Here is a 12,320-nt window from a genome sequence, read left to right as displayed (position 1 = left end):
AACACATATTCATTGTGGTGTGTACACACGTTCATGCAAGCCTCAACACGTGTGCGGAGGTCAGAAGATAACTGTGGACATCAGCTCTCTCCTTCTATTGTGTAGGTCCTGGGGACTGAACTCAGGTAGTCAAGGCTTGGCCACAAGTGCCTTATCACCAAGCCATTTCACCGGCCTCATTATTTATCAAATATGCAAACAAAAGCAGTCACAGAAGGCACTGCTCGGCATCTCACGTCCCATTATTTTAGAGCCGCGTGGGGAAGAGCTGTATTTGAGATCTTGGGAAGACTGGTGTCACCATCAAGTCAGCCCCTGCACCGAAGCTAACCAGTTTTCCAAAGTGAGTACACGGTTAGGAATCTGTGCTCCGAGCTTGTTCATCATTCTTTAGTAAGGGAAGGAAGAAGTGAGCAGAGCGCTGAGGTGTGCCTCCTAATGGGCCCATTCGGAGCTCTTGTTCTGCCTCCGAGGGCCTCTTCTACTTGTGATGCCTACGTATGCAAGTTCTTCCAAGGGACAATTATCCCTGGCAGCTGCGCCTGGAGATAAGCCTTCTGGGCTCTTGCCAAGTGCCCCCACCAGAGGTAGATCAGCCTGATTGCCAGAGCAAGCCGAACATTCTGTGAGTCCCACTTCCCAAATATACTCATCCAATAGATTCAGAGGTCACAGAATGAGAGGCGACACACAAAACTGCCACACGGAGCGGCGGGAGGACATTAAACTCAAAAAGAAAATGCGTTTTCGCCTAAAGAGCATTGTCTAGATACAGGTACCTGCTTACCAGTTCAACTTGGAAACAATGCAGTGAGCGACCTTGCCCGAATCCCAGGGACTGGGCTGATCACTCACCTTGTGCACAAATTGCTCCACTCGGGTCTGAAGGCCCCACACCTCGAACTTGACGGTCACCAGCTTGTAAGAGCACATGATGGGTTGATGGCTATCCCGCCAGCCTTCTCTCAGCTGCCCCCGGCCTGTCTTCTCAGACTTGAAATGTTTAGGATCCTAGAAAAGATGCACCGAATGACTGGTCTATTACGCTATAGCTGCAGCACAGCACAGGCCTGCAATCCCAGCTCTCGGCAGGTGGAGGCAGGAGCATCAGAAGTTCATCTCAGCTACATTCCGAGTCTGAGGCCAGCCTGGGCTACCTGAACTTTGGCTTAAGAAAAAATAGCTATCTTTATGAAATGTCCAGAGTGAGAAAAATCCACACAATAGAAAGTAGTTCAATGGTGACTAGGAACCAGAATGAGGGAAGATTGTGTGTCCTCTAACAGGGGACACTGGTGTCTGGGAAGGGAAAGAAAGTACCCTGGAGAGGCTAGGGAAATGTCTCAGCAGGCAACACTTGCTAAGCAAGCCTGAGGACCCAAGTTCCATTCCTGGAACCTATATAAAAAGCCAGACGTGGTGGTGAGCATTTGCAATCCCAGCTATCTACGGGGGGATGGGAGGGAGGCGGAGACAAGACAGTCAGCTGAAAACTTCAAAACCAGTAACCTGGGCTACGCCGTGCAGTGGAGAAGGAGAGACCCTGCCTCACAGGGAGGAGAGATAATGGCCTCCTGAAAACTATCCACTTGCCGTCCATGTTCACACTTATACACACATACACATACAAACGCGCGGGCACACACAGATTTAAAGAAACAAAGAAAAGGAAAACATGCTGGGATTGGTGGGGGTAGCTACATAGTCTTGTGGTCATACAAAAGCCATCAAATTATACACTACTTAAGAGGGCTAGGGGTGTCCCTGAATGATAGGGCATTTTCTTCACATGTGAGGCCCTGAGTTTGATCACCAACACTAAAACAAAAAAGGTGAATTATATGTACTCCAATTTTAGAAATGGGAGAATACCACACAATTGGCTTAGTTGTTTACTGACATTAAATATAAACATGCAAATGCCAAATACAGTTATTAAAAATTAGACTTATGAAGCTGCGATTTTTTTTCTTTAAAAGAAAAAAATTATGTTTAAGCTGGGCATGGTGGCGCACGCCTTTAATCCCAGTACTCTGGAGGCAGAGGCAGGTGGAGTTCTGTGAGTTTGAGGCCAGCTTGGTCTACACTACATTGCAGGTCAGCCAAGGCTACAGAAGGAGAGGCCTGCCCAGGAAAGGGAAAAAAAAAACAAAACCAAAAATACTGTTTCTTTTCTTTGTGTGTTTGTTGTTTGAGATAGGGTCTCACGAAGCCCCTGGACTGGCCTCAGACTCACTACGCCATTATGGCTGGATGAGTTCCTGATCCTCCTATCTTCACCTCCTAAGTGACAGAAAAACAGGCTTGAACCCCTATGATAAAGTTTTATTTATTTATTTATTTATTTATTTATTTATTTATTTATTTATTTGGTTTTTCAAAACAGGATTTCTCACTGTAATAGTTCTGACTGTCCAGGAACTTGCTCTGTAGACCAGATCGACCTCAAACTCACATAGATCTGCCCACCTCTGCCTCCCAAGTGCTGGGATCAAAGGCACCACTACTGCCCGGCTTAAATGAACTATTTAATATTTGTTCCCAAGTAGAGACTAGCTATTTTGTGACATCCCTGGAGGATGATATATCCAGAGATATATATGATATATTCAGAGATATTTCCAAAGGAATACAGAGACTAATAAAGTACAAAAATACCTGCAATTACCTTTTGTTTTGTTTTTTCAGACAGGGTTTCTCTGTATAGCCCTGCCTATCTTGCCTTGGAGCTCTCTCTGTAGACCAGGCTGACCTCAAACATAGAGAGTTGAGGTCCTGTGCCTCTCATGTGCTGGGATTAAAGGGGTATGGACACCATCACCCGACTATGTTTAAAAATATATAATTTTCAAGAACATAAGGAAGAAATTGCAGGTTTCCTGGGGCTCGTCATACAGTCTTGGGTCTGACCACTTCTGTTGGGATCAGGACCCTGTGAGTCAGGTGTAGGACTCTAGACTGGCAAGGAACTGCACACATGGTACAGGCTGCGGGCTGGAGCAAGAAATGATGGCTCTCCTCCCCAGAGAGACTTGGGAGTAAAGGCAAGTGGAGGGAGTGGGGAAACAGACCGTTTAGCTTGTAAAACATTCCTGAACTCTCATAAAAAGCTGCAAGTCCAGCTGTGATGGGAAACGGAGGCAGGGGGATATCCAAGCACTTACGGATAAACTCTACGAGAGTCTCCTCTGACCTCTGCGCATGAGCACTTGTGAGCCCCCACAGAGGCAGAGAGGGGAAGACATGAGCCCAGGAGCTGGGACAGTGGCAGCCTAGCCTTTGTAACTCAGGTGGAGTTCGGCAAGGTCACCTAGGGACGCCTCCGACGAGGGTTCTCAGGCTGCCCTTGGACCCCATCACATACCCATGCATCCCCAGGGAGCACAGACCACCTCTGGGGTCAGTTCCCACAATCAGCCTTTAGAGTCCGAGCTGTGACCTGAAGAGTGCACAGGGCTGACTTACTGATGAGGACTTTACGGGTTACAGAGTGTTAGAATGGTGCGAATCAGAACCACAATGACCTTGGGGATCTCTTCAGTGTCTTTGGGAGATATCATCACATGCTTCTGCATCTAGCCTGATAGCCCTTTGCTGTTGGCCGAAGCCTTCGGAATGTATTGTAAGCTCACCACCAGTTTCCTTCAACCCCAAAGCTAAGGATGTCTGCAGACAGCATCTGAGACCTACAGCAGAGATTTCCTTGTTCACTGTAACCCACCTACCTGATGTTTCTGCCAGCGTATTTGGAAAACACCTTAACTTATGAATTTCTGGGATTATAAACTGTTCCTGTAATGGCATCCATGGTGGAAGACATTTTTTTTAAATTTTAAAAATTCATCTTTATATTATATGCATTGGTGTTTTGCATGTGTATCTGTGTGAGGGAGTCAGATCCCTTGGAACTGGAGTTACAATTTTGAGCTGCCATGTGGGTGCTGGGAATTGAACCTGGGTTCTCTGGAAGAGCAGCCAGTGCTCTTAACCACTGATCCATCTCTGCAGACCTGTGGAAGACATATTCTGGCATAATCTGGATCTGTGTTCCCAGTCATGGTCACTCAGATTCGGCGCAGAGCAAACGATCTCTGATTCCTTCTGGGGTCAGAGCAGTGTTTCACAGTGACAAGACTGAGCCTTGATCCTTCCCCTTCAGTTCCTCTCCCGAGAGTCTGTCTGTGGCACCATCAGCTTAAGACAAAGCTACAATACTAGGCTCGGATGTGGCTCAGATGGTAGAGCACTTGTCAACATCACGACGCCCTGGGTTCTTTGCAGGAGCTAGCAAGAGTTCTCAACCACTGAGCCATCTGGCCAGCTCCAAGTTCCAGATATTAGTAACTTCTTCCGAAGCTTCCTTCTCCCCAGAAGGCCCCTTGTTCTATCCATCTCTGCTGTTTTTGCTTCAGGACCCAGTCATGAGTAGCCCAGGGATTCTGGTAAACCATGTATCAGTTTGGTCACCTCCACAACAATGTGAACCCCCAGGAGCATGGAGGGTCTCATAACCACTGTTTCGGCACGCCACGGATGTGCATTCCAGAAAGACCAACAATCCTCCAGAATTATTAAGACACAGTGACATGAAAGGGAGAATTCAAAGCATTTGGGAAATGCAGAACCTTCCTGCAAGACCCAGTTCCGGCCCAGCGGAACACCTTTAATCCCAGCATTCGGGAGGCAGAGGCAGGGGGATCTCTGTGAGTTTGAGGCCAGCCTAGTCTACAGAGTGAGTTCCAGGACAGGTAGGGATACACAGAGAAACCCTGTCTCAGAAAAAAAATATTCAGTTCAGAAGGAGACTAGAAAAGTATTGTTCACATAGCCAAAACCACAAGGAAGTGTCAAATAAGGTGTGTGTGTGTGTGTGTGTGTGTGTGTGTGTGAAAGAGAGAGAGAGAGAGAGAGAGAGAGAGAGAGAGAGAGAGAGAGAGAGAGAGTCCTCACCCTCATCTTTTTGAGACAGAGGCTCCTTGGCTTTCTGCTGTGGAAGCCAGACACTTGGCCTCAAGCCCCCAGGGACTCTGCTGTCTCTACCTCCCATCTCATAGCACTGTGATTACAGATTGGAACCGCTGTCCCTGGGCATCTGGGGGTTCTGGAGATTTGAACTCAGTTCTTCACACGTGTATGGCAAGCTCTTTATGTACTGAGCCATCTCTCCAGTCTCAAGGTATGGCTCTTGATGGCACCACAAAAATTTATATTGCCAGGCGGTGGTGGTGCACACCTTTCTTTAATTCCAGCATTCCAGGAGGGAGAGGCAGGGGAATCTCTGAGAGTTAAGAGGCTAGCCTAGTCTACACAGTGAGCTCCAGGACAGCCAAAGCCACACAAACAAATCCCATCTCAACAAAACCAATAAATAAAGAAGTAAATAAAATTATAGCAGGCTATTGTGAAGCAAAGACGATTAGATGTGAACGAGAAGTTTATGTTTACTGGACTCAGAAAGGAAGTTTGTAAAAGCTGTAGGAGTTAACATTTAAATTTTCTTTAATGTGTGCACACACATGCACACTGTGGTTCATATGTGGAAGTCAGAGAACAAGACGTGAGTCAGTTCTTTCCCTCCCCGTATAGTTCTGGAGATCAAATTCCGGTCATTAGGATGGGCAGCAGATGCCTTTGCCTTCATCAACCCCAGAATAGAATTTTTTAAGTGGACAGTGAAAATTTGGTTCCATGTCCTCAATTTCTGAGATAAAGCCACCGAGACTTGAGAAACCTCAGATATTTCACCTGCAGATCACAGGTCCTTCCCGACAACCCACTGTTCTTTCTGTCACATTTTACTTTTAAAATTAAACACCAAAAGGGTGTTTTGTTTTTCCATAGCTCAATGTCGAAGAAGCAATTAACAATTGGGCTTTGTAGGGGAACAGTATGTCCGCCACCCCACACCAAGACTGGTATCATATCTACAGCTGGTAATTTCATCTAGTAAGTCTCAAACATGGGCTATAATTAGAGATTCACATTCTAAGTGCTGGAGGGAGATACAGGAGCGGGTCTTACAAAAACACAACTAATCCAAACTCTGGATCAGGTGTGAACGTCAGCTGAATGTGTCTGGACAGCAATGAGCCAAGAAAAGGGTGCTTGTGTGTGTACGTGTGTGTGTACGTGTGTGTGTGTGTGTGTGTGTGTGTGTGTATGTGGCTACATAAGCCATCAGATATTTTTTTTTTCAAGACAGGGTTTCTCTGTATAGCTCTAGCTGTCCTAGAACTCATTCTGTAGACCAGGCTGCTGTCTCCCATGTGCTGGGATTAAAGGTGTGCACCCTCATTGCCTGGCTGGGTTGTTAGCCTTTATAAAAGGGTCTAATGCTTCACTGTAGTGTGATCAAGAAGCTGTTGTTTTTGTTTTTGATTGATTTTTTTTTTTGAGACTCTGTAGCCTAGGCTGGCCTTGAACTTGTGGCAATCCTCCTGCCTCAGTCTCCTGACTGCTGGAGTCCAATACACTGAAAGTTTTGTACAATGGCCTGGTGATCCCCCCCAAAGGATATGTTAAGTGCCTGCATCCCTGGACACTATGGGCCCGCTGTGATGGGAAACCAAGATCTTTGCAGATGTAATTAAGCTTTAGATGAGATCACCCTGGCTTAAATGGATGGGTCCTAGATCCAATGACAAGTGTCCTTGAAAGAGATAGCCTTTGGGGACAGAGGCAAAGACTGGAGTTGCCCAGTTACAACCCATGACCTCCTGTAGGAACCAGAAGCCAGAACACCCAGAACCTCCTCAGGATCTCAAGAGCATGACAGAAACCTCCAGGGAAGAGGTGCAGGCTGCACAAGGTCAAGGTCCCAGAGCTTGACTCTAACTGGACTTGGGCAGGGTCTGGGCACCCAGCTTTCCAGAACCTCCCATGGTACAGCCACCGCTACCAGACACAAGCAGACAAGGGACCTCAAACTTAGAAATGATCAGTAACCTACCCAATATTGTCCCCCACCCCTGGGCCCAGGCGCTCAGCCCTCGTGCACTCCTCTGCCTCCACCCCCTTCTTTGATGACACTTAACCAGGGGAAGAAGCAGGCTAGAGACTCTGGAGCGCTCCCGGGTCCATTCTGCTGTGACGACAAGAAGGCACCATTTAGGAACCAGGGACTGGATCTCTCTTGGCACCCCCTGGGTAGCCATTTCCTCTTGGAGAAGGAAATCCAAGCAACACACAGAACTCAGGAAACTGAAGGAATTTACAGGGCTCAGGGAGTTCAGAAAGTTACAAGATTCTGTAACCAGAAACAGTTGCTGCAGAGAGGCGCCTTTTCTGCTGACCGTAAATTGTGCAGAGAGCTCCAAAAAAAGCCAACACTGGCTAGGTGGTCATGGCACACGCCTTTAATCCCAGCACTCGAGAGGCAGAGGCAGGCAGATCTCTGTGAGTTTGGGGACAGCCTGGTCTACAGAGCGAGTTCTAGGACAGCCAAGGCTACACTGAGAAACCCTGTCTTAAAAAACCAAACCGAGAGAGAGAGAGAGAGAGAGAGAGAGAGAGAGAGAGAGAGAGAGAGAGAGAGATGCTGGGATGGGTTTTTTGGTGACGCAAGCTGCCTTTGAGTCACCCTCTAAGTGACTCCTCACCCACACTCCCCAAGTAACCCCAGCCAACTAAGAGATTTGGGCGGATCTCCTTCTTTGGTCTGTCACTGGTGCTCCATCTGGGGTGAGGAGACGTTTGTTTTCGTCTCCCCAGGATAAGTCTGCTGGAGCCTTAATTTTCCAGCCTCCAGAATCAAGAAGGAAATGATGACAATTTCAAAGCCACCCCATGCACAGTTACAGCTGTCTGGGTGGAGAAAGATACAACTCTTACCTCAGAGAGACAGACTATTTCATCTGAAAGCCCGGCAGAGTCAGAAGAGACCCACACGGTGGGGGGGAGTTTGTAACTCTCCTGCGGTGTCATTTGAGGCTTAGCTCGTGAATTGCCATTTTCAGCATGGAGCACAGAAAGTGACTGCTGGTTGGGCGATGTCACAGAGTGACTCAGACACAGAGCCCGAACAGCCAGAGATACACTGCCATGGAGTTCACTCAACTCTGGCCAAGGGCTGCAGAAGAAAGACAGCAGCTGGCTTATCTGGCTATCCTTAATCCTGGAGTCAAAACTGTGCAGGAAAATGAGCTCTGAACAGGATGGAAGCTTCCTCTGTGGAGTGACAGGCTGGCTAAGCATTCTTGTTTTCTGGAAGCTGGTACCTCTCCAGGCCTATACTTCAAGGTTGTATTTTTATTTTGTTTTAGACAGGGTCTCACTGTGCAGCCTTGGCTGTCTCTGTGTAGACCAGGCTGGCTGGAACTCACGGAGATCTGCTTGTCTCTGCTTCCTGAGTGCTGGACTAGGTTGTGTCATCACATCCGGCCTCAAGAGAAGGATTGACAACTGTTACTGGGCCACAAGTTCTTATTGGTGAGACACACGGCCCGGTCAGTCCTATGTCAAGGTCAAGTGATAGCGTTCAGTGCCCAGACACAATGTATTTTCCACTTTCTCTTAGGAAAAGCAGAGAACAAGGTAGATGGTCTGGCTGTGACAGCCATCCCTAGATCCCTGCTGTTTGTCCTTTCTGGATTCCCTCAAGCTCTGCTCCCGAATGGGGCACTTGGGTGTTTTGTGTCCTCGCACTGCTATAATGAAGGGCAACAGACCGAGGGCTGGGATGACAGAGATTGGTTGTCCCACAGTGTGAAGGCGACATCTAAGACCAAGGAGTCCTCCTGCAGTTTTCGTCTTCCTCAGCGTCTAGGGGTCGGCTGGCCATCTTTGACATTCCTTGGCAGACCTCTTGTGTGTGCCCACATCATCTTCCTTCTGTGTTCTCATATAAAGGACGTAAGTCATATGGGATGGGGCCCACCCTAATAACCCTAACCTGTTACAGCTCTCAAGACTCAGTTCACATACAGAAGCATTGCAGGGAAGACTTTGATAGATTATTTACTTACTCATTGAGACAGGGTCTTTTTAATGTAAATCTAGCTATCCTGGAACTCACTTTGCAGACCAGGCTGTCCTGGGACTCACAGAGATCTACCTATCTCCGCCTCCTGGCTTTAGGAACTTTCAGATAGACTCCGTTAAACCCATGCCAAGGGTCAGAGAAGTGTGGTCAATTATTTTTCTTGTCACATGACACAACATCTCCTAGAAGCGCTTATGGAAGGGAAGGCTTATATTGGCTCATAGTTTCAGAGCATCTTGGTTCATCATGATAGGGGAGGCATGGCTATGGGAGCTGCTTTCCAGATTGGCCAACCAAGAGGCAGCAAAAGTCGACCAGAACCAGAAGTGGATATAACTCCAAGTTCCACCCACGAGCAATCTACTTAGACAGGTGAGACCTCCACATCTTCAAGTTCTCACAGCCTCTCCACAACACTGCCACCAGCTGAGAGCCAGGTGTTCAATCCCACGAGCCTGCGGACAACATTTCATGTTCGAACTGGATTAGAGAGTTTTGTTTTTTTGTTTTTTACAAGGTTAGGCGTCCAGATTTCTGAGGTCTCCTCTAACTGCTCCCTCACTTGGTCATGGACCCTCACAAACACTACTCTATCTACAGCTGGATCTGCCGGGTGACATGGAAACTCTCAGCAAGCAAGACTCTAGCCCAGCAATTGGGTGCCTTAGGATGTGGGAGCCTATGTGCTCTTCTGGCCAGGGACTTCTCCATTCATCCATAGTGAAGTCTCTGGCTCGGGATGTTGCTGGATTCTCCAGGCCAGTCAGGTGGTACAGTGAACCCTTGCAATTAATGCACATCTCAGTAGAGAGGGCTAACCTGGTGCCAGGGTTATTTCCCCAGGACTTGGCTGGCCACCCCTTCCCTTTGGCACATCTGGAGAAGGTTTCCTCTCCATTATGTCAGCAGTACCTGGAGGCATTGCCACCTCACACCGGGACAAGAGAAGACAGAGGTGACATGGGGGGATTCGGCGTTTGGGTAGCTCATGGAAAGCTGTGTTCCTGCATGGATTACAATCAAACACACATCTGGAATGTGCAAAGAGAAGCCCACAGGAGATCTAGGCCCAGCTGCAGGAGAGCTTGCATCTTGGCAGCAATACTATCAGTCACATAAACGGAGATATAAAGTCTCCATGATTAATTACACTTCCAGTCAGAACCACAAAGGACAAAAGCCAGCAGGGGCTTGCCCTGCTAATTGAAATACGTTTTTGATAAATGTTAAATATAAAAAGGCTGAATGGGAATTCCAGCTAGGAATTGCTATATTATGTAATAATACTCAGCCCCAAAGCAGAGAGGAACGGGCAGAACACAAATCCTGTATTAGATTTTTTTTTTCCCTACATGCTGGTATTTTTCCCCAAGGTCACTCCAAGGTGATGGTTAAGAGTGATTGACAATTTGACAGGTTCTAGAATCACCATGGAGGTAAATCTCTGGGTGTGTGTGTAAGAAATTTGCTAGAGTGGGATCACTGAAGTGGGAAGGATGCTGACTACCTGACTGCAGAAAAAGGAGACAGTCAGCTGGGTCCCAGCATCCATCTCCCTCCTTTCCAGCTGTGAACACCAGCTGCTTCCTGTTCCTGCCACCATGCCTTCCCTTCCATGATGGACCGACCCCGTGGACTTCGAGCCAGAACAAATCCTTCCCTCTTTAAGTTGCTCTTGGCAAGTGTTTTTGTCAGAGCGATGAACCAAGTAGCTAACACAGTCAGTCCAATGCTGTCTGTAGTTGACTTTTTGAGGCAGGGTCTTGCTGTGTAGACTACACTGGGTCTGGAACCTACAATCCTCCTGCCTCAGTCTTCAGAATACTGGGATCACTTTCTTCCGATGAATGGCCATTTCAATGGGAAGAAATTTATTCCCAAAATTTAGTATAGAGTTTCTTGAACCTCAGTCCTACAAGAGGTACATAAACACTTTCAAAGAGCCTTGCCCCACGAGGGTATGCTAAGTATCCCATTCATTGTAATGTCTAGGTCTGGGAACTCTATGGAGACAGAATATAGACCAGCCGGTTCCCAGGGCTGAGGTGGAGGTGGGGGTCAGAATATAGGGGTGACAGTTAACATATAAACATTCCCTTTTAGAGTGATGAGAATGTTTAAAATTTGATTGTAGTGACAGTTACACATATCTCTTAATAAACTTTTAAATTATATTTTATTTATATCCATCCATTGTCTGTATACCTGTGTGTGTACATGTGTGTATGTGTGTGTGTGTGTGTGTGTGTGTGTGTACACATGTACCATGGTGCAAATGTGGACGTCAGAGGACAGATTGCAGGAATTAGCTCTATCTTTCCATCAGTCTGGGTCCCAAAGCTCAGACTCAGGTCATCAGGCTTGGTAGCCAGCACATTTATCTCACTGGCTCGGATCTATGACTAAAACAGAACCCTCAGAATGGGTGGATCTCGGTGTTTGTGATCTACAGTGCAATGAAACCTTTAAACAAACCAAACCAGGAACTCTCAGAGCATATGTACTCGAGCGCTAAGTAATGGCGTAACTAAAAAGGTCAACCGTGATGCGACAGTTTTACTAAGAGGAAACAAAAAGGCCTGGGTGGAAAGCTTGGCTAGCGGGGTCAATCCTTGCCTTGTTACCAGTTAACGCAGAGAGCGCTATTCTTAGCTTTTGCGCTCGGCACCGGAGTGTACCACGAGCCGCGATTTATGCTGTTCCCCAGCAAAGTGACTGCACCAGAGGAAGTTCGCTCTGAAGCTCTGTCTGGCACGTAGAAAGCCAGAGGACGCGCGCGTTCCCGTGGCGGGGCTGCCTCAGCATGTGTTCCACACCTGTCCCAGTTAAAATTTAGGGCTAGAAACATTCAGAACTCATCATGCTGAGAAGAGAGAGGGTGAGAATGGAAATTCTGGATAAACACCACAGAAGAATTTAACCGTCCACAAAGACCACTACTATGCCTTCTAGGGGTCAGGGAGAAGACTAAGAAAAAATAAAACTAAAAGGCCACTGGGGGGGGTTCAGAAGAGAGTCCAGGGGGGAAGGAAGGAAAAGCACCACGTGACTTGCGAGTTCAAGGTTTGTATCAGAGCTGGTGCCAAGCACTTCAAACACAATCTTACTTAATCCTTGGGACATAATGGGAAAAGGATGTGGTTCTTGTCTGTGGTTCCTAGGATGGTGCTCCTGTTGGAATTTCCTGAGCCTGGACCATCCTTACGATCCATCAGGAACCCCTTCTCTCACGCTTTAATTGGCGTTAATGAGGTGAACTGAGTTGGAGCCTCAGTACAAGGTGGGGCAGGTAATCAAAACAGCAACATGACCGAAAGGCCCATCTGCTGATCTCTCGAAA

At 47.4% G+C, this 12,320-nt stretch overlaps 1 protein-coding gene across 1 annotated transcript in view; it reads right to left on the bottom strand.

Annotated features, from left to right (window-relative positions):
- Nucleotides 1–12,320, bottom strand: part of Pitpnc1 (phosphatidylinositol transfer protein cytoplasmic 1) — a 270,776-nt gene that overhangs the window by 25,561 nt on the left and 232,895 nt on the right. The window contains exon 7 of the mRNA XM_085695972.2: nt 856–1,011. Within this exon, the coding sequence (XP_085552098.1) occupies nt 856–1,011 (156 nt within the window). The remainder of the gene's footprint in view (nt 1–855; nt 1,012–12,320) is intronic.

The sequence above is a fragment of the Myodes glareolus genome, chromosome 9 (assembly GCF_982192425.1).
Source record: "Myodes glareolus chromosome 9, mMyoGla1.1, whole genome shotgun sequence".
In the NCBI taxonomy this organism is placed as follows: domain Eukaryota; kingdom Metazoa; phylum Chordata; class Mammalia; order Rodentia; family Cricetidae; genus Myodes; species Myodes glareolus.
Note: the sequence above shows the minus strand (reverse complement) of the source record. Positions and strands in the feature narration are given on the sequence as shown.